The following is a 23,139-nucleotide window of genomic DNA, read 5'->3' as shown; positions in this document are numbered from 1 at the left end:
TCAGCCGAAGCGGGGGGAGGGGGGGTGGGGAGTGGGGGGGGAAAGGCTGACAAAGACCCGAGAGTTCTCTTAGGGCTCCTACACGTCCTTGGAAGCCGGGTAGACACTGATATCATTTCCCCACGCATCACCATAACCCAGGGATTCCACAGAGTCAGAAATCCTTTAAAATAGTCTTGGAAAAAAAAAAACAGAAAACATCTAGATGGGAAAGGGCAAATGTGACCGCCATAATGATGGTATTAATTTACGTGCCTCTCTTTCTGTTTCCCTCCACACCATACAGCTTCATCATGCACCTGCTTAGAGATTATGAGAAGGTGGGACTCTTACCTGGTAATTGGTAGAACGATTGTTGGCTCCAAAAACTGTCAACAGTATAGACAACGACACTCTAACATTTATAGGATTTTACCAATCTGTCGTTAACCCAAGCCCAACACTAGATAAAACATATGTGTCAGCCTTATACAACGATCATCAGACTGTGAAGGGGAGCCAAAGTTGAGTTCTTTCAAATAAAAGTGTTAGTAACATCATATTGGATTCTTAAATGCATTAATTTTTCAGTGATAAACGGAGCTTGTTATTAACAGGTAGGCTCCTCCGTCTACTCCATGAACCACTAGGTTTTACTGAAATCAATGAGAGAATTTGCCCAGAATTGTATGTCTTCTGACATTTATTTCACAGGACTTGTGAGGATGGCTGTAGCTGCCCACCCATCATCTTAAAAAATTCTAAAAGCAGGGACCCCTTGGTGCCTCAGTCAGTTGAGCGTTTGACTCTTGGTTTCAGCTCAGATCATGGTCTCAGAGCTGTGAGATCGAGCCCCGAGTCTCCCTCTTCCTCTGCTCCTCCCCCTGCCCGATCTCTCTCTCTCTCTCTCTCTCTCTCATAAATAAAATCTTTAAAATAAAAATCTTGGGATCCATGGGTGGTTCAGTGGTTGAACGTCTGCCTTCGGCTCAAGTCGTGACCCTGGGGTCCTGGGATCGAGTCCTGCATCACCTCCCCGTGAGGACCCTGCTTCTCCCTCTGCCTATGTCTCTGCCTCTCATGAATAAATAAATTAAATCTTGAAAAAAATACAATTCTAAGGACAGAACTCCCCCAGCTAGCTGCAATTCTTCAATATCTAAACAAAAAGAAACTCCTCCATCAGGCTGACAGCCGGTCCCAGGGCACCTCCAGGGCTGCACTGGGCGCCAGGCTGGCCTGACGCTCAGACTCGGCGCGACTTGGCTCTAGGAGGCCTCTCCTATCTTTGGAAATAAAAAGCACAGAAGACGACAGTGCAATGGCAACAAAGAGATCATCGTTCCAGGATTGGGCCGGGCGTGAGCCGGGCCCGACTTCCTCGCGGCCTGCGGCTATCGAGTGTGGCGCTTTCTCTCCACCGCGAACTCACTACCCGTCGGACACACGAGGGTAAGCGATGGTCTTGTCCTGCACGCATTACGACTGGTGATTAGGAAGAACTATGTGTACTGACTCTGTCTAGCAAGACCAAGTGCCCTGAAAAGCCAGGTGGCGCAAGCCCAGGGAGGCGATTCCTGGGAGCCCCTGCCCCTCCGCCTGCTGGAGGTCAAGCCCCCGAGGGCCCACGTCTCGTCCCGTAGGGAAGCAGGAGGCCATGAGCTCACTGCGAACCAACCCAGCTTTGGTGTTTAAAATTAAAGATAAGTGTAACGGGCGCCCCGGTGGCTCAACGGTGTAGCGCCGCCTTCAGCCCAGGGCGTGACCCCGGGGTCCCAGGATCGAGTCCTGTATCGGGTTCCCTGCATGGAGCCTGCTTCTCCTCTCTGCCTGTGGCTCTGCCTCTCTCTCTCTCTCTGTCTCTCTCTCTCTCTCTGTCTCTCATGAATGAATAAACAAAATCTTAAAAAAAAAAAAAAACACTAGTATAACCTCAAGGACTTAGAAATGCCACACGGTTTTGGTCATCGATCAGCCAGTTCCACGTATAAATCACCCATTTTTGTGGATTATGAACAATGAAAAAACCCAAACGAGTACGCTGAGGCTCACCGACTTTGGGTGGGCGATCAGGGCCATGGGCTGGGTGTGCAGGGTCCGGGATCCCGGTCTCCTGACCCCAGGTCACGCTCCACGCCCAGGGCACTTCTGACCCGGGCACGGAGTGTCGGCCTCCCGGTCAGCACAGTCCCTGCCGGGTCAGCGACGAGGAAGGACCTCGGCCTCAGGAGAACCAGCGGACGACGGCTCCCGTACTTGAACCAGACACAAGGGGCTGCTGGCCGCTGCCGGGAACTGATGCCCCTGGATTATCCGCTCCACTTTGCTGACTGTGGCTTCTGCCCACGGGCCTCTGGCCTCAGGGACATCAAAACACACGCAAAGTCGTGGCGCTCTGCATGTGCCTCAGCACACTGGATTTCGTTTGTAGCTGAGCCCAGGTACTGTCTTCGCAGTAAGACAGGAGCAGTACGAGAAAGCCGCTCCCCAAGTGTTAGGGATGGGGGTGGGGGAGGGGAGGGATGGGGAGGGGAGGGGAGGGGTAAATAGACACAAACAATGGACCTCAAACCACTACTGGCGTTTCTCAGTGTGCAAATTATTTCAAAATCTTTTCATTCGTAAACTATTGTACCTGCAGGAGCTCATGGCACGGATTTATGTTTAGAATATCTTTGTCTTTCTGATCTGACATTTCTAAAGGCCTAGAAGGATTAAGTATTTTGTGGTGAGGGGGATCCCTGATTGGCTCAGTGGTTTGGTGCCTGCCTTCGGCCCAGGGTGTGATCCTGGAGTCCCGGGATCGAGTCCCGCATGGGGCTCCCTGTGTGGAGCCTGCTTCTCTCTCTGCCTGTGTCTCTGCCTCTCTCTCTTTCTTTCTCTCTGTGTCTCTCATGAATAAATAAATAAAAATCTTTTTTTTTTTTTTTTAAAAAAAAGTATTTTGTGGTGATGTTTTAGAATACGAGCCACAACAAAAAGCCGGTGGGCCACCGGCGAGGAAATCCTTTTGGCTTCATGCTCGCAGCCCTGAACGGCGGCGGCAGCGGCAACACCACCCGAAGCCCGCTGCGGGGTCCAGGAGGGCCGTCGATACTTCCCCGAGCCAGGGCAGCCGCAACTCCAAACCCCACGTCGGAGGTCCCTGGGAGCTGCTCTCTGGTAAGCGGTTTCCTCAAGGCCGGGTTTTCCTGCCCTGCCCCTCTAGAGCTGCCCACGAGTGCAGCACCTACGGTAGACAAGGCGAATTTGGAAGAGGGTCCCCCATCTCCTGTCCAACCTCGGTGCAGATCTTTCCAGCAAGCGCTTTCTGAGAAACTTCTCCAGAGATGCCAACTGCCCAGAGGCCTCCTCCTCATTCTGCTCCTCAATTTATCCTTTGCATCAACAATCCACACCACCGGCTGTCGAACGGCAGATTAAAAATCAGAATTAACCATCGGAGGGGCTAAACCAGATAGAAAAAAAATTAGAAGTAAAATTAGAATTAACTCACATTCCTGCAAGGGGTGCAGTGGGTAGGTCCAGGCGGAGAACAGATAGACGGAAGCTCAACGGGTCAGAGCACGTGGAGGCCTGGCCCCTGGTGGGGAGCCACAGGGCCACAGCTCTCTCCAGCCTGTCACCCTTCCACCCTGTGTCCCCAAAGTGGTGCAGGAGAGTGCCAGGAAGGCCTGTGGGGTGCACGGGGTGCCGCTCCAGAGCGGGGACCAGGGCCATCCAAGCATTAGGTCACCCCTTCCCCTCAGAGGGCACCAGGCAGCCAGTCCTGACCGGGGCCCCTGCCCGAGGCCCCTCCCCTAGCTGCTTCTAGCATCCTGATTCCTGCTGCGTGAGGATTAGCACAGAGGCATCAGCAGCAAATATGCAGGGGGCTGGGGAAGGTTTTATCCTGTCTAGATTAAGACCTTAAAGGTCTAGATTTATCGCGAGTGAAGCATCATATGGATTCTGGACACAGCATTTACGAGGCATGATCGTGATTCTTCACAACCAAACTAGATAGACACTGAACAACACGAGTTTTATGAAATACTTTCATTGTTAAAAGCAATTAAATCTTGCATAAAGTACATTTCAACTATTAGCTTTATTAAAATAATTTTTATTTAGTCTTTTTATAGTCACTCATTATTGTTTCTATTATGCCTCTTAAGTTGAATAATTCTGATTATTTTACCAAAAAAGCTCTCTCAAAAACATCCTTAAAAAATACATCTAATTCAACTTTTATTTACCTCAGTTTGTATTTTATTGGTAACAGGTTGAAATTTGATATTTTGCAACTGCATTTCCCTTTCTAATCTTTTAGATCAGGGGTTGATAGATTTTTTTTTTCCTATGAAAACCCTGTGTTACATCATTAAGAATGATGAGAGTTGGTATTTTGCTACAAGTAGAAAACCTGAAAATGGGGTGTAAAGACAGAGAAGAAATAGGAACAGAAAACATTCACAGAGGCAGCCTGCCAAAAATGTTAACAACAGTAAAGACGAGCACACTTTTGTCAAATGTAACCCACATAAAATTTGTGGATAGGCACCACTAGTCTATTTTATGAAAGTGTAATTATTGATCAAAACAGCAAATATGAGCAAGAAAATTATTCTAAATCAAATCCACAACTTGAACAACTTTCTATTTTGCCAACTTCAATCATAAAAAATATAACTTCACAAATATTTTGATTTTGTTTCTATGAACCAATATTGATTACAACAAACATGAAGAATTTTTGTTGTAAACATTTATAGCTTATTTATAATTTTTAAATGCTAAAAAATGGAACGCTTGGGTGGCTCAGTTGCGTAAGCAGCCAGCTCTTGATTTTGGCCCAGATCATGACCTCCTGGTCCTGGGATCGAGCCCCATGTGTCAGGCTCTGAACTCAGAGGGGACTCTGCTTGAGACTCTCTCTCTCCCTCTCGCTCTGTCTTTCTCTCTCAAATAAATAAATCAATATTTTAAAATAAAATAAAATAAATATTTTTTTAAAAACCATAGTGCTTGGGTCTCCGTTAATCGCAGGCACTGCTAATGTCGGGGCAAGCCCAGATAAAAGCACAGAAGGTGCTATTTTCTGGGCAAACATGAAAGAGGCCTACACACTCTCATCAGAGGTCTTCCTGAAAGGCTGGTTTTGATCATGGAAATCTCATATCAGAAGCCATATCCGCCCCACCCTCCAGTACCTTCATCTTCAGCCGAAGTTCCTTAGGCCAATGTACAATGATGCCCACACTTCTTCCAGAGTTTACTTTTCCTCCCTTATTTCCCAGCACAATCTAACCAAAGTCTCCTCTCCAGTGACCAGCTGCCCGGGCCTACTGCCTAGCCATTGAGAATCACGCCACCTGGAAGGGCTACACCAGCCCACTGCACCTGTCTCAACTCTTGGGTCACATCTGCCACCTTGACGAAGCTTTCCCTGACTATTCATGACAGTCTTATCCATCACCTTGGATGGCACATTCGCTCTGTGCCCCAGGAGGAAGGTGGCCTTGAACTTGTATTACCAGTGAATGCTGCCTTCCGCCCCAACCATGAGACCTGACATTTGTTGAGGCGCTGCTACTTGCCAAGTACTGGTAGGTATTTTACATTCACTCTCAAAGCAGCATTAAGTGAACTAAATTGACAACTCTTCCTCCCCCTGATGCTGCAAGTTCTGAAATTTCCTCCACACACTACGTTTTCCAAATTCTTACTGGTCACGTTCATATTTTATGCAAACCAACATACCCCACAGTATTTCATTATATGTTCAGAGCAGAGCAGAGCAGTCGCTCAACAAAAATGCAGTACTGGGGGATCCCTGGGTGGCTCAGAGGTTTGGAGCCTGCCTTTGGCCCAGGGTGCGATCCTGGAGTCCCGGGATCAAGTCCCACATCAGCCTCCTGGCATGAGGCCTGCTTCTCCCTCCTACTGTGTCTCTGCCTCTCTCTCTCTCTCTTTCTCTCTCTCTATGTCTATCATAAATCAATAAATCTTTTTTTAAAAAATACAGTACTGTTGCTGTAGATGTCAGAGAAAAAAGCCATATCGAAGCTTTAAGTAATTATGCAGAAGCTATAGCTTATATGTACATATTTCATTCATAAAAATAAACTTTAGCTTAGCCTTACCCACTATCTATACCATACATACAACATATTAATTTTTTTCATATCCCAAATATGGCAGGTTTTAGAATGATTTTTAATGGTTGAAAAGATGACCAAGAAAAAATTATTTCACCCAAAACAAAATTACCACTTCTCTGATAAATTCATTGGAATCCTAGAAAGCATACCGAAAGGTTAACTGATAGCATAGAACTGTTATGCTATTTTTTTCAAATATCAATATAAATAGATGAGATCTACAAGGAAAGAACCTACATCTGGTTGCTCTTTCTCATTAACTGCTTGGCTAGCTGCGGCACAATAAGAATGGGAATCCATTGGACTGTTCACAATTTTTATGACTCTATTATCTTGTATAAGATCTGTTTTATCTAAATAAAAAAAAAGATCTGTTTTATCTTTTTCTAAAAAGGGAAGGAAGCGCTTGGGTGGCTTGGTTGATTAAGCATCTGACTCTTGGTTTCGGCTCAGGTCACAATCTCAGGGTCCTGGGATCGAGCCCTATGTTGGGCTCTGCACTCAGCAGGGAGTCTGCTCAAAATTCTCCCTCTCCCTCTGCACCTCTTCCCACTTGCACATACACACTCTGTCTCTAAAAACAATAAAATAAAAAAATAATAAAATAAAATATTTTTTTAAAAATCTGTCTTCACTACAGAAATATGAGAACTATGCTCTCAGAGTAAAAAGATACTTTGAGATAAATCACTGTTTATAGATATCTAATCCAAGTGTTTAGCTTGCCTCAGATTTCATGGTTTTGAGAAAATAGTTCTAGGAACACATGGACCTTTGGGGGCTTAGTACAGGAAGCTGAGTTTCCATTAAGCTCATTTGTCTGTGCAGGGGTGGGCTGGCGCCTCCTCACACGGGGTCACAAACGCTGATTACACACAGCTCTTCCCAACAGGGCGGTCAGGGTGTCCCCGTGACGGCTGGAAATCAGCCATGGTGGGAATAGTCACAACTCGGAAGCTGACAAATGTTTATAGTAAGGGCTGCCCCCACCCCATCCCAGAAAGCCAATTGTTCAACATTTACCAGCACAGCACGGCCTATTAGCTAAGGTTCCTCCACCCTGCCAACCGCCAGAATGTTCTCAGTAAGTATAAGGGAAGAGGAGAAGAAATAATGTAACTTTTTTGAAAATATAACCACAGACCTGGGTCCAAAGGCCCAAACTTCAGTTGTAAGATGAATGAGTGCTGAAAATCTAATGCATGGTACGGCGATTATAGTTCACCCTACTGTATCACAGACTCGAAAGTTGCTGAGAGTAGATCTTCAGTGTTCTCACCCCAAGAAGGAAATGGTGATGGTGTGATATGATGGAAGTGTTCGCTAAAGCTACAGTGGTAATCACATTGCAGTATAGAATGGATCAAAACCACTTTGTATGTCTTAAACTCCTACAGTGTTATATACCAACTGTATCCCAATAAAGCTGGAAAAGTTTTTTCAAAGAAAAGAAAAGAAGAAAGAAAGAGGTTGCCTGGGTGGCTCAGCTGGTTAAGCATCTGCCTAGGGCTCAGGTTGCCATCTCAGGGTCCTGGGATCGAGCCCCATTTCCCGTCGTCGAGGTCCCTGCTCAGCAGGGAGTCTACTTCTCCCTCCCTCTCCTTCTGTCCCTCCCCCCTCACTCGTGCTCTTTCTCTCTCAAATAAATGAATGAATGAATGAAATGAATATCTTTAAAAAAAGAAGAAGAAAAAAAAAGAAAAAAAAAAGAAGAAGAAGAACATTTAACTCCAAAACTCCTAAAAAAACAAAAGGAATATAAAAAGAATTATCATGGAAAAATTTCTACCAGGATAATGAGGAGTCAGTGATTTTTGGCTAACAAATGAGGTAGCTGATGTTGATCATTAAGAAGTCGGTCTCCCATACTTTTCCTTAAATTTTCTACCAGTCTTGTATTAAAACTTTAATAGTACCATTTAAGGTATAAGTGATATGGGCCTTAAAATTTTTCAAAAGAAATTAAAACATGCCGAAAATCAGCAATACATGAGAAGTCTTAAGTTTTCATTGGACAGATTTAAAACAAAAATAAAAATAAAAGAAGCTATGACATCTGAGAGCTTCAAGTTACCAACCAGCTCATAGCACCTGCACCTCTAGGAGGTAGGTGTTCCCTAACCTTTCTCCCATGGCAATCTGGAATTAGCCTATTATGCAGAATGCCAGAAATAAGTCAAAATATATCACTATGGAAATAAGAAAAAAAATTAAGCTCACCAATTCTCAAATTTTAAAAATTTTGAATATCTTATGTATTCTTCCCTCTGCCTCCAGAAAATAAGTCATCTTGATTAGCATGTAAACTTGTTTTCACACCAAAAAATATGACAGGGAAACTTTATTCAAACTAATGTGTGTTGGTGTTACCCGTGTACAATGAAGACTTACCACATCTAACATGTCTTTTAAAATTCTCTTGAGTAGGCCATTCTAAACCTCAAAGTTCACATTCAAATCTGTTCTAAGTGCTTTATTCCAACATTTAAAATGAGAAACAGGAGCTGAGGAGCAAACAGAGAATCAAATGAGTCCATGATGTGCAGTTAAAGCTGGCTTTTCACTGAATTTTCTTTTCAATCGTTTAGCTGAGTCACCAACACTGAATCATTCTGCATATGCCTTATGAATAATAAGCAGAGATACTGGCTTAAAAGCACCCCATAATCTTAGTGATGAATGGCATTCTTACAGCCAAGATGCCATTTCCAGGTACAATTTGTGCCCACCTTGTTTCTAAATGGATTTGCACATCACTAATATTTCATTAAAAGATAAGGTGCACCTCGGGCCAGCCCCAGAAGAGCTGTAAGAAATGACCAGGGAGCCAAGTAAGGGGAGTGGCCTATTTCAGAATGAACAAAAACATATCACTTCTCTATCCCACCTGGACTCATCCAAGACCCATAGAGCAAGTGCAGGAGGCTGGTGGCTGGGACTTGCCTGAATAGTCTGTGCTTTGAACTCATACATTTTCCACAAATGAAAGCCCACAGCATTCACCCATGGTCTTCAGCACTCTTGACTTGTACGTCCTTATGACGTCTTGTTATCTTGTTTCTGGTCTACAGTAGATTGAAGGTAGTGAATTACAGAGGGGAAGAAGTGTTTAGACAAGTTCGGTGGGGTAGTGAGAAGAGCTCACTGACAGGCAAGAGCCAGAAAGAGACACTAAAGACCTATAGGGGTCTTGATTCCATACACTGTCACACAGTGATGTTTTCATAACGCTCATCTTGAGTCGTTGAGACAATTATGTTGAGTGAGAATACATGATGCACTTTCATGCAGATTTACCCTCCTAAGGTGGGCACACAGGTGTATGAGCACTCTGCAGCCACAGGTCAGTGAATAGCCACACCTCCACCCTGGTCCTTGCAAGGCACCTGCTGCCAGAGTTACTAAAATCCTATTCTGGGTCTGATGAGTGTCTGTTCACTTATATGGTGCCCCTGGGTCAAGTGGAGGCATACATAACACCCTTCCCTTCTGTCTCCCCTTCATACTGCTTCAGAAGAAAACTAGTCCACTTGTCCCTAGAAGAATGAGAGCCCTAGTCTACAACTGTTTACCGTCACTGGGCAAAATATCTCTCCTCACTTTCCAAGTATTTCTCAATCAAAATTATTTATTCTTCCCAAAATTTCAAAAAGGGCAAAAAGGCAACAGAATGTTCTATCTCTGATACAGAGAAATTCTAGCAAAAAAACAAATCCCCTCAAAACTATGAAACTAAAGGCAAAACCCGGGACATCTATTTGAGGCCAAGATGTAGTAACAGGGACTGGATTCATTCTCTTTGCTTAAACAACTACAAAACCAGACAAAACATGATTTTCTGACACTGGACAGCCAGCATCACTGTGGTCTCTGAAGAAGGGAAATTAAAAAAAGGAGTCACAATTTATTGGCTTTCTGCCTAGAGACAGTTTCCAGGCCACAGAGCAGACAAGCCAAGAGAACCCAACAAGACTGAGAATGGGAGAGAGGGGGATGGGGGGGGGCTGCAGGGGCAAGAGTATCAGCGAGGAGGGAGCTGCCCAAAGAGCAAGCTCCAAGATCTGCAGACAACTCCGGTGAAAAATTTATCTGTATATCCAGGAGAAATAACAACCCAAGGAAAGACCCACCATGAAGACACAGACAGACAATTCCCAAAGCCCACCTAAACTAGAAATTGTTGATGTTCCTGCCAGCCATGAGAGAAGACCTCACAGCACTTGGGATGTCAGATAGCCTCCCCCTAATGCTTCCTTCCCCATGATCTGGAGACCAAGGCGAGTGCATGCCCCCTATGCTGGGATCCTCAGGAGGATGCCATGCTGAGAACCTCACCTCAATGGACACAGCCCACTCAACCAAGGATGTGAAATGAACCCAAAAGTCTGTCTCATGGGCTCTGAGGTGGTCTGGCTGGAGTTCAGCAGAGCCAGGGTACCCCAAACCAAATAGAAACTGGTCGAGTTATCAGATCTTCTCCTTTTGCATTACGTCAAATGATGGGTTTTGTAAATTAATGTGGCTCATTCTGAGCTTTCTTGTTCACGTACAAAATGTGAAGCAATAGCTGTTAATGTGCTGGCTCCAGAAGAATACTGCGGAGTTAAATTATGCCAGTTTCACATCAGCATCACCAGATACTGAGAATAGAAATTTTAACTAATTCCGGTGATTCAGTTTTCCATCCAATTCATAGAATAAAGTAAAAGGTTTGGGAATTCCATTCTGTTGAGCATCTGACGTTTCTGTGAATGCTACTGCAAATTCAGTTTAAAAAATGAGTATTAGGAGGACGCCTGGGTGGCTCAGCAGTTGGGTGCCTGCCTTCAGCTCAGGTCATGATCCTGGGATCTGGGATCAAATCCCACATCAGGATCCCTGCAGGGAGTCTCCTTCTCCCTCTGCCTATGTCTCTGCCTCTCTCTCTCTCTCTCTCTGTCTGTGTGTCTCATGAATAAATAAATCTTTTTTCAAAAATTGAACATTAGGCAAAATAATAGGTTTTGTGGGGATCGCATGAGTCCACATTGAAACAGGGCACTGTGTTGTGGTTCAGTAATATTCTTACCAAATTGAGGACTTAAACGGAGCAGAGGGTACTTGGAATGGTTGTGCTGTGCATGCGACATTCCACCAACCAGAACAAAAGCTGTCATTGTCAAAATTGATATTTTTATATATCAAAGAGCATGTGAACTACAATGTTTTTGTGATAATGTGGTTAAACAAAAACAACTTCCCCATGCATGCCAATAGGCTCTTTTCTCTCTGCTTCCTGCCATCTGCCATTGCAGAAATGCTTCAGCTTTGAAAACCCACTTTGTACATCAAACTAAGGATTCTACAATCAATTAAATATTTCTTACATCTTTCTAAATTTTTGTTGTAGTTTGTTCAAAATTTGTTGTAAGCTTTGATCAGATTATTCAACCCAAAGAGCCAAATAAACCTACTTTTGAAATCCGGGCAACTTGCAATTATTGGGGGAAAGCTTGAAAACAGGACTCATTGACAATAATACTTACCAAAAAAAGGAAAATGCCCAATATTTTGAATGATAAGAGGTCAACTGGAGAAGAAGATTTCATTCTGAAAATCTGTAATTTTGCTTGAAAATAACTTGTAGGAAGAATTTGTTGATGAAGAATCTATTTTTAATTGTATGGGTTTATATACTGTATTATAATAAGATAAAATTCAGAAGCATTGTGATTCTGCAGCATACAAATTTAACAAAGCATTCAAAGAATCATCAAAAGAAACAACTTCTCTGATGAGTTTATAAAAATATTTGTCAATGAAAGGGGCCCTAAATGGAAGCAACAAAGACAATAACCACAAAAGTATTTGCTTAAAATATTTACAATTTCAGTATTTTTAAATACTATTGATATTTTTTTAATAATTTTCTATACTTAGCAAAATTTGCTCAGAGTTTACCAGGTCCCTAAGCACCTCTGAGAGCATATTCTCAATTAAAAATCTGATAGTACATAGAGAAGAGTTAAATGAAGGTGTCAAAAATTTCAAATTCATGAACTACAGAATGTTATTTGGAGACAATTGCTAAAAATTTTATGAAAAATTAATAATTAGACTATATTAAAACATACATTTTTGGGAAAATTATCAAGGACAATGGTATTAAAGATAATTTTAAGATGCACTAACACATGTGAACATATACCAAGATTATTTTGCTTAAGTTCAGACAATCAATATCAAAAATCTCCATGTTTTGTTTTAATGCACACAGATATTTTGTGCTTATTTTATACAAAAACTTGTTTTAAGAACAGTTTTTCTAGGAGAACTATCTTCAGGGGCACCAATGTCATAAAATTAATTTGGAGTTAATCTCTCTTTTCCTCTGTGTGTGTCTGTGTATGTCTCTTCCTCTGTGTGTCTTTCTCTACTTATCTTCCTTCCCTCTTTCTCTCCCTCCCTTTATGCACACATACATATACTAAATTATCTTTAATACTCTTTTTTCTATTAAAAATATCCTCATTCAGATAATAGATTATATGAGCATCTTAATCATTGGCTCAGTGGAGAATGCTTCAGCTCTTCCTTCCCTCCATCCCTTTAAGTAGAGGGAGAAAAGTGCTTGCTCCCACACCCACCCAGTCAAGTGAAGGAGGCTGTCATATGTATCAATCACAAAAAAAATTGAGGGCTTGCAAGAAAGACAACCTGATGTGCCATTCCCCAGTTGGGAGCCTGCATGGCAGCTGACTTGCTGATCTGCCTCTCTGTACTTACGTGAACCAAAGGAGAACAGAATTAAGAAAATATGGCAGGTGCAAAACTGGGGAAGCACACACTTCTAGCATTTCATGAGAGAAGCATTTCTGAGATGCCAGAGTAAGGGCCATCAGAAGACCACCCCTCTATATAAGTAATTCTGACACCAAAAAGTATCAAAATTAACTTTTTCATAATTTATTAAATTATCCAAAATGTTGCAGCTGTTCGGGGGGCATTTATTCAAGACAATAACTGAATCTCACTAAGAACAGCAAACCTATTCCAATCTCCATCTCCTCAGCTTAACAGGAGCCATGAAAACTAACAGTCTCATAACTGCAGCAGCTGTGAAAAACTGTGGCTTAGCATCCACTACAGAAAGAATGAGTTAAGAACTCCCCAGAAGTTCATACCCAGATATCTGTCCCTATTCGACCTGTCTGGCAACATTGTATAAAGCCCTATTCTCAAGGCTTCTCTTTGTTTAACCTGACTCAGAACTCACTCTGTACAAAGAGCCCTATCCCCTGGGGCATTTCTCAAAAACAATCAGTGGCGATTGTTTAATATCACGTCTGCTTGAAGTGGCAACATTTGTTAGAGCTGATGAAAAATTCTTAAGTTTCAATTTAAAGGAAAAACTAGAGAATGATATGTCAATATGGGGTTTTTGCAAAGTTCTGACATATTCCTGAGAAGCTAAAAGGCCACACATATGTGCAGTGCCACATGTATACCCAGGAAAGACCTGGGTAGGCCCTAAACTCTCACCTTTGGCTGACCTTAAGACTATGCAAGCAAGAAGTAAAGGCAAAGGCAGAGCTGCAAATCCCCTGCTGGAGTACTAGAGGCTCCCTAACACACACATAGAGCCCTTCGGGAAAGGCTGGAGACTTTCTGGGTTGAGGTGGTTAATAAAATCTCTGTCCAATCAGTAGCTGAACACTAAACAAACATCAAATCAGATCAACTCAAAGAGATCTGCAGCTAGACACATCATAATCAAACTATCCAAAGTCAAAGGCAAAGACAGAATCTTAAACTGTACCAAAAAAAAAAAAAAATCTTCTCACACCCATACTGCTAAAAACTACAGTAAAGATAGAAGCCCAGAGAGAATCGCCACTGGGACAGCAGTCATGAGAACAGTCATCCCTGGGACAAAAAGAAGAAATACTTGAGAAGCAAGAACCCCAGCCCCTCAACAATGATCCCTTGGGATGATGTGTGCCCTTCCCACAATTTTGTCAGGGGAAGCCAGTCACAGTATTCCCGGCCTTGAGTAACTTACCTGTGCTAGCTACTTCCACGGGAGCAGAATTTTTTCTTTTGCTGTGTCTTTCTCTGTAAAGGAGAAATAAGTTCCCACTGTACCTTTTCCTTCTGGTTTCCACCACGAAGTTCAGGCGGTTCAGCAGACGTCTGCAAACGCTCCTCTTTTGCTTACTTTCTCACTTTTCCTCATGTGCCCCATTAGGGTCTGACACTCTCAAGCCAGCATGCTTTCCTTGGTTCCCTTTTTCCCCAATCCAGATATTTGTTTTCTGACATTCTTCCATAATGTCACCCTTGAGGGAACTCCCATGGCAAAAAGTATAAAATTAATAAATTTTTATTTTGCCAAAGCATTTATTATTTGAACAAATTCTGTGCCTCCTCAACTCCGTGTTGTAAAATTCCACCTGAACTATTTGCTCCCCAGTCCACCATGTAACCCACATGCTAGGAACCTGCCTGCCTGTCCCCAGCAGCCTCATGTTCTTTGTACCTTCCCTTAGAGAACTAACTAAGCTACCCATGCAGTTTAGACCTGCTTCCCTGCCTAAAAATACAGCGGCATCTTCATTCATCTTGTAGGCCCTGAAGTTCTCTCCCTTCTCTCATCTAATCTTTCATAGTCCTGAGTCTTTAGGGGATGGTTATCCAATTGCCCTTATTAATGAGTCCCTATCAGCATCTTTAATGGGTTTCCTGTCTCGAGGTTCAAGACTCTAGGCTCCCTTTAAGGAAATAATTCTATTTCACTCCCTTGAACTTCATCCTCTCTCCCTGTGTTATATTTCTTTAGGCTCCAATAATTCTTTCCTGACATAATAGCGACTATTATTCCTTTTCCTAGTTTTATCTTTTTTTCCCCCTAGTTTTGTCTTTTAAGAGCAGTTTTATAACTCTCTAGCCTGGCCTCCTGTATCAAAGTATTCCTTAGGGTCTGAGAGCATCAAGTCTTCCCTTGCAAGGCTAAGCTATGCTCTAAGATTGCAAACTTTGTCCCCCCGCAAAAAACATTTCATCTCCCACCTGAAAGAACTTACCATCTTTACTTTTTCTTCTCTTCTCCTTTTTTAATCTCAAGATCTAACCCTGAATTTGGCATGTATCACTGTCCCTTTCCTAGTAAAGTGTATTTTATCCTCCTGCCTTCTCTTACAATTTCTTATATCCCATCTTCACTCTCCATTGCTTACCCCAGTGCATATTTCATTAAAGCAACCAAAGATTCCTGCCAGAAAACCTACAACCATGAGTACATCTGTATCAGTGTCCCACTCACTCTTGTTACAAGGGAAGTGTGTGCCAATAGTCCATATAGCCCACAGTCCACCTGATCTTGCTTCCTTTCCCTGTAGTTCCTTAAAATTGGCCCATCTCACTCTTTCTATGGAATCATTCTAATAGTGGCCTGCCACATTTTGAGTATCAATCATCTGAAAGGAAGTGAAAGGAAAGGAAAGGGAGGGGGGAAGAGGGGAGGAAAGAGGAGAAGCAAAGGGAAATTAAAACCTCCCCGCGCCCTCCATCTCCCTGCTCTTCCTGACCCACTTCCCTGTTGCCATTAACAGGATTACTTCCCCCCAAAGTTCTCCTGCCACATTCCCTCTGTCCTCTCCTTCTGAGACCCACCTTCACTGATAGTAAACCTTCTCATTACATCATGTATGCCCCTTAGGGTCATTTATGCATTTTCTCTTCTTTTTTTCTCTCTGTGCCTCAGTCAGGCATTTTCTGTTGATCAGTTTATAGTCCTGTTTTCTGCCGTATTTGACATGTTATCTCCATTCATTGCTACTTTCAGATATCATATGGGTCTGTTCTAAAATTTCCCTTTGACCTCTTTTTGTAGATTCCACATCTTTGGTAAATGTCTCTATTATTTTCCTTCTATATTCCTGAATATACTGATTCTTATTATTGTCAAGTTCTTTGTTACTAACATCAGCACTCCTGTGAGATCACTGTATCACCTGTGCTTCCCCTGCCTGCTTAGTCTCTGGATTTTCAGCAACAGAATCCTGCATCTTATTGAATGCAGGGCACTGTGTAAGACAATGTTATTTCTCCAGGGAAGATTCCCCTTTTCTGCTAAACTTTAGTGGGGGTGATATTTTTGTTTAAGATTTTATTTTATTTGAGAGAGAGCGAGAGAAATCACAGAGGGAGAGGGAGAAGAAAACTCCCTGCTGAGCAAGGAACCTGACATGGGGCTCAGTCCCAGGACCTCAGGATCAAGACCTGAGCCAAAGGCGGATCTTAACTGACTGAGCCACCCAGGGGCCCCTCGTGGGGGATGATAATTGAACCCAATTAAAACTAAGGAATGGACTAAGAACTAAGTGAAATTGAGACTGGACTGCAGTGCCCCTAAGACTCAACTACCCTCTTTCTCCTACTAGAATGAAAGTTCTGTGAGCAGACAGCTTTTGTGGGTTTTGCTCAACATTTTTCTCTTATGAAAAATACACAGAAATATTCCACAGGGCTTTGCAGAGGCTCAGGCCAATTAGAGCTTTGATTCTCATTATATTTTCAAAGAGTGGACATACAGGAAAAAAGAACTGTTCATTGTTCTAAGCTTATAATTACAAGAAAAAGGAGTCTATAGGTGACTTTCACCAACTTTTTCTAATTAATTTAGTGATCAAACTGATTCTTGAAAATGTAACTACATTACATGTAGATAGCCTGCTAGTGGGGGCTAACATATAGCAATAATTCATCAGATCATTATGAAAACATTTAATTTTTACCAACATAGATTTATGTTTTATTTTTTCTACTCACTTAATAGATAAACCCAATCAAATGTATTTAGTAAATCTATCAAACAACTTAAAGGAAGAAGGTCACATATTCCAGAAAATTGGCAGACATAATTGGCAATTTGTAGCTTCATTCTGGAGGAAATCTTTTTGATAGTGGCAGGGGCTCAGTGTGGTGATAAGATGCCCCCATGTTTTAAACTGTCCCTCCATGAAAAGACCAATACAAGAGAAAATGATTCAAAGGGGGAAATGTGCAAAATATTCCTAATGCCCAAGCCATCAGCCCCAAGAGCCAAAGTGGGTGATGACTCACCCGCCACTGGTCCAGTGTGGAGTCCCAAGCACTTTGAGGAGATCCATCAGTGAAATGATGGGAGTGGGACTTTTAGGTCCATCCAGCTTGCAGAGATGGTCATTAAACTGAAGAAAACAGCAAACAAGATGCTTGGGTAGAGGGGAGTAGGGGAGATATATGTGTTAATGTTTCTGAGGGCATTTCTGCAACTCAAAAGAAAGCTAATTCTCTGCAAGTGTTTGTTAGTCAATGTATCTGAAGCAGATGAAAAAAGGAATACAGACAACTGAGTTCCAATCTGCTCCACTCTCTGGCTCTAATAAAAACTAAACAAGACTTCTCTTAATAATCTCTTTCCCACAAACACAGAAACACACAGTATTATCTAATTAACAGAGAAACAAATGGGTCTTACCACATTTTAAATTTGCAAAAACATCCCTGAAAACTTTCATATGTTTCCAAGTGCTTGAGACCTTCAGCCATTTGGGTGTGCTCCAGGGAAAGACTCCACCCTGAGCCCCGGCAGCATGGGGAATCAGCACAGCAACCCTGAACAATTCCAACCAAGAAAATCACTCTACAGGGAAACTGAACTTCATATTCAACTTTCTATCAAAGACTAGTTTGATTTAGTGGCACCTGGGAGGCTCCATCGGTTCAGCGTCTGCCCTTGCCTCAGGTCGTGATCTCATGGGATCAAGCCCGATGTTGGGCTCCATGCCTCTTCCTCTGCCCTTCCCCCTGCTCATGCACAGTTTATTTCTCTCAAATAAATAATCTTAAAAAAAAAGACTAGTTTGATTTAGAGTGTATGAAAATGGGATTATGAATTATTATAATTCTTTGAAGGTTTTGAAAATGGGCCCATATGGCACATAAAATCTGGCTGTTTTCAAAAGGCAAACATAAGAGACTTTTAACTCTAGGAAACAAACTGAGGGTTGCTGGAGGGGAGGTGGGTGGGTGGATGGGGTAACTGAGTGATGGGCATGAAGGAGGGCCTGCGATGTGATGAGCACCGGGTGTTATAAGCAGCTGATGAATCACTGAACTCTACCTCTGAAATTACTAATACACTATATGTTAACTAATGTGAATTTAAATTAATAACAAAATGAAATAAAATAAAAAATGAGCTACACTCCAGGAAAAAAGAGGCAATATGAGTTTCAGAGCAATCTAGGAAATTGACATTTAAAGTTAAATAAAAATAAACTTTAATACAGACCAACTTCAAAAACAGAGTGATGTGAAGGCAGATGTCATTTGCTGACATTAAAATCTTTGCCAAAGAAAATTTAAATCTTCATACTTAATTGCATGGGTATTATGGGTATGGGTATTATGAAATACCCTTTACAAAAATGAATGAATATAAATAAATATGAAAATGAATAAATGAAAATAAATAATTTATAAAATAAATAAATATGAAAATAAGTAATAAATAAATAAATTAGTAATATCCTTTTCCCACCTAACCTTGGATATTTTTTTTCATTTTGAACTGATCGTTCAGAAGGTAAAAATATTTTCTCACTTAGAACTTCATATACCAGTTCTAGATAACTGCGAAAACTTCTAAGCTGTATAAAAAAATTCAACAATAGGGGCATGTGGGTGGCTCAGTAGGTTAAGTGTCTGATTCCTGATTTCAGCTCAGGTGGTGATCTCAGGATCATGAGATCGAGCTCCATGTGGGGTTCTACACTAGGTGTGAAGCCTACTTAATATTCTCTCTCTCTCCTCCCCCTCTGCTCCTCCTACCCTCTCTAAAAAAAATTTTTTTAATAAAAATGCAATAATACCTTCCAATACACATTCCAAAAAAATAAATGAGGGGAATATGTGCAGTTTATTCCAAATTCCTCTGTTTTTTGAATGATTTTTATGAGGTTTAATTATAAAGAACCACATTTCATGCTTTTAAATGTTTACTAAAAAGAAATACCACCAAGAAAAGATTAGAACACTATGGAATCCATTGGAAAATCTTCCTCTTTAGCTTTTGAGAAGACAGAGTGTATGGGCTTATTTCAATCCAGATGTGATTTTCTCGCTGTTAAAATGTCCATATGTGAGATGGAAGCACGATGATTGAAGAAAAACTGATGTCAAGTAGATATAAAGGTGATTTTTTTTAGTTTATTGGTATCCACTCCCAGGCCATCTGAAACACATTTTTTAAAAGCAGGTTAAAATGGAACTTCCCAAACCTGTTATCTGGTCACATTTTATTCCCAGATCCCAAGAGCTGATATTCCTGTTAGAGTCTAGATTCTGGGTGTTTTTCTAGACAGCAGCCTGTAGCATGTTGAGAATCTACAATATGGCATGAAAGCTAATCACAGGGCATCCAAACAGCACTTGGCTTCCAGGCAGGTACCGATACAGAAACACCCCTGAAAACCTATTTTGAAATTATTTCAGTAGTCCTCTGCTATCTCATTAGTTCAGTGGTTGATCTAAAGAAGCCCTTTCCTGAAATGCTAACCAAAACCACCACAACACATCACCTCACACCTGTCAGAATGGCTAAAATCAAAAACACAAGGGACAACATGTGTTGGCGAGGACGTGGAAGAAAAAGAACCCTCTTACACTGTTGGTGGGGAATGCAAACTGGGGCAGCCACTGTGGAAAACAGCAGGAGGCTCCCCGAAAAGTTAAAAATAGAGCTACCCTACAACACAGTAGTAACGATTGCTACTAGTAGGTGTTTACCCAAAGAATACAAAAACACTAATTTAATCCCTATGTTTATAGCAGCATTGTCTACAATAGCCAAGACGTGGAAGCAGCCCAAGTGTCCTTCAATAGATAAATGGATAAAGAAGAGGGGGTTTGTATATACACAAGGGAATATTATCCAGCCATAAAAAAAAAAAATGAAATCTTGCCACTTGGAACAAAAGGGTATTATGCTGAGTGAAATAAGCCAGAGAAATACAAATACCATAAGATTTTGCTCATATGTGGAATTTCAGAAACAAATGAACAGACAAGGAAAAAAGAGACAATCCAAAAAACAGACTCTTAAATATAGAGAACACATGGACGGTCACCAGAGGGGAGGCGGGTGGGGGTATGGATGAAATAGGTGATGGAGATGAAGGAGGACACTTATCAGCCCCGGGTGTCGGGGGGAAGTGTTGAATCACTGTATTGTATACCTGAAACGAATATAACACTGTAGGCTAATGACACTAGAGTTAAAAACAAAATAAAGATGACCCTTTGTCCATCTTCTCCCCTCCAACCTCAGCCCCATTCTTCAAATGTGCTAAGACACCATTGCATTGTTGGGGTCTGCATTTTTTTTTGTTTGATTTTAATACTTAATAACTCTCTGAAGGAGTTGAGCAGTCCATCCCTCTGGCACCTAAACCTCCCTGAAACTCCACCCCATGAACATCATCCAGATGTGGTATTTTACATGAAGACCAGTATTCATGTATTCATTAAAATTAAATGAACCTATATTACACCAGGGTAGTACTATGAATTTCAGAAAGCTTAATTTTATTTGATTCATATGATAATTCTGTACTATGGTAGGTTGAGTATTACAATGGATTTAGAACATTTTTTTTTTTTAAGGAAGAAAGGAAAGAAACACATGAGTCCATGCCCTGCCCCTGCCACCTAAAGCTACAGTTACACATGACTCAGGACCAGCCTCCAAACCCCTATGGTGACCACGGTACATGCCCGCTGTGACCTCTGCCATCTCTAGATTTGTTCACGGTTCTAACATTCTCATCTTACGGAAGGCAACTGATGCTCAGAAAGGACAAATAAATGTTCAAGACCATACAGTCAACAAAGGTGGCACATGGACTAGACCCAAAGTTCTCACTCCCAATCCATCCTCTTCCCATGCCAGACATCAGGACATGGGGACAGAAGCCTCTGGCAAAAAGGAGCAGGAAATGCCATCCTAAAGTTATTTTTCAAGCACCAAAATATGCACTAAGCATGAAGTTAGATCAGAATCGGTGGGCTCTCCACCAGAAACGTATCAGTTAACCAAGAAAACCTACAGATAAGATGGAGGTGGTTTCCATGTGATTACAATTCCCTCCTTATGGTGTCGTAAATGCTCCAGGCATGTCCAACAAGAAATCAAGAAGCCATCGTTACCGTGAAATGGTAGCTTTTCCTTCTCCATTGACAAGTCAACACTGTATACTAACAACGGTAAAGACCTTGACGATCCCAAAATCCTTGTTTCCATTTTTGTTCTGGCAGCCAAGAAGCTCGGTTAACCGTAGGAGTCAAGTACACTAACAATCTTAGCAGAGAATTTGGGTAGAATAACCTGCTTGTCTTCTCTCATTTAATAACAAAGAAAAAACAGCCAAAATGAAGTAAAACTAACATTACTAACATAGTTTAGTACCCTCTAAACAGTGTGTCCAGCACTGTTCTTATAATAAGCATTATTTAAGTTATCCCAACAAACTATGAATTAGGTATTATTATTAGCCCCAGTTTATGGATGAGTAAACTGAGGCACAGCCATAGTTCACACACTTAGTGAGTATAATCTGTATTTTCTTAATCACCAAAAATGTACCTTTCCATGGGTTCTACTGTCAATCTCTGACATATAAGGCATATGTGAGTGCATGTGTGCGTGTGATGTATATATGTGCTTGGGTGTATGCATATAATGTGTATAATTATAAGATACCTTTACTCATTTTTAATCAATGATCGATCACACTATGTAAATACATGTCATATTCAGGGCAGATGAGTCACTCTGGAATACCAGATACAGACCAATATTGTAAATAATGAGGGTGGGAGCCAGGTGGGGATCTACATGACGTTTCACTAGTCACTTCCCCCACCCCCTTCCAGCTTTACATTCAGGGAACACAGGAAGGAATTCCAGATGAATTTAGTCTTAGTCGTTTTTAACTTTGGCCACTAAAATATGAAATGCACAATTTTAATATTGTGCTAGCATACCTCTTCAGTATAATGTGAAAAAAAATGTCTAATTTTATTTTCATTTGCCTTCTGGTCCTTTCTAGCTTCTGACTGTTGTTCTTTACAACGTGGCTGATATTTTGTTTTCATGGTTTTTGTTGTTTAGTTTTTTTCTCCCTGGGTCATCTCTTCTTGTCCCAAGGATGGCTGTTCCAGGGATTCTTGTTCCTTGGGCACCTGTTCTTGGGATGCTTGCCCCAAGGATGGCTGCTTGAGCAATTCTTGTTCCTCATATTCTTCTTCTGATTGTCTTGATGATGATTCTTGTGGTTCTTGTCCCATGGGTGGTTCGCTTTGGTCTTCTGTTTTTACTGCGGGTTCTAGTAGTGCAGGTGTGTTTTTTTCCTCTAGAATGCCATATGGTTCTTTTTCTTGTTTTCAGTAAACAAAATAAAACAAAATCACCAGTAAACATAGTAGCCATTTAAACCAAGTGAAATAAATCATAAAATGACAAACATTGCCACTATATCTATTCTTGGACTTCATATTGATAGTGATAATATTAACAAAAACAAGTCTCACATAGGACATCACATTTACATTGTGCTTTACATACATTATCACTTTTGTTCCCACTTGGAAATATCTTAAACAAGCATAAAATAGGTAGAATGTAATAGTATCAGAGAAGCTTAAGAGAAACAAGTATAATGTGTTACCAAATATTAAATAGATACAATCCTTTAGTTGTCTAAAAACTGAAAAACCATAGGAAAGGCCCTTGCTTCTTCTGCAGGTCACTGAGGTAAAAAAAAAAAAAAAAAAAGGCACTTTTAGTAAAATTTTAAAAAAAGAATCAGAGTGCAGGAGAATCCAGAGCCACTGTCTTTCTCCAGAAGAGGCACCAACAGAAGAAAATGACCTAAAGAAGCAGAAAGACTATGAGGGACTTATTAACCTATCACTTGCCAAACCACATTTGTTG

General features: G+C 41.5%; 1 protein-coding gene and 1 long non-coding RNA gene across 12 annotated transcripts in view; both read right to left on the bottom strand.

The window, feature by feature from the left end:
* Positions 1-2,526: 2,526 nt before the first annotated feature.
* LOC111090407 lies at positions 2,527-18,103 on the bottom strand. 2 transcript variants are annotated; one of them, XR_005371778.1, is made up of 5 exons: positions 17,623-18,103; positions 17,226-17,332; positions 14,164-14,216; positions 8,514-8,626; positions 2,527-3,427 (listed from the first exon to the last, which is right to left on the bottom strand). It is a non-coding gene; the product is annotated as an uncharacterized LOC111090407 (long non-coding RNA). The 2 variants fall into 2 exon arrangements; XR_005371779.1 differs by having other exon boundaries at positions 2,527-3,383.
* Positions 18,104-19,126: 1,023 nt separating this feature from the next.
* DCDC2C (doublecortin domain containing 2C) overlaps positions 19,127-23,139 on the bottom strand; it is a 94,097-nt gene continuing 90,084 nt past the window's right edge. For 5 of the 10 annotated variants that reach the window (XR_005371976.1, XR_005371972.1, XR_005371973.1 and 2 more), the window contains 2 exons: positions 22,191-22,582; positions 19,127-19,380 (listed from right to left, as the gene is read on the bottom strand). Coding sequence is in view for 5 of the 10 variants with exons in the window: in XM_038560692.1 (XP_038416620.1) it covers positions 19,325-19,380 (56 nt within the window). In the remaining 5 variants the exon portion in view is untranslated. Of the gene's footprint in view, positions 19,381-22,190; positions 22,583-23,139 lie in introns of those variants that run through there. The other 5 variants (XM_038560692.1, XM_038560693.1, XM_038560695.1 and 2 more) reach the window with 2 other exon arrangements.

This window comes from Canis lupus, chromosome 17 (genome assembly GCF_011100685.1).
Source record: "Canis lupus familiaris isolate Mischka breed German Shepherd chromosome 17, alternate assembly UU_Cfam_GSD_1.0, whole genome shotgun sequence".
Taxonomy (NCBI): domain Eukaryota; kingdom Metazoa; phylum Chordata; class Mammalia; order Carnivora; family Canidae; genus Canis; species Canis lupus.
Note: the sequence above shows the minus strand (reverse complement) of the source record. Positions and strands in the feature narration are given on the sequence as shown.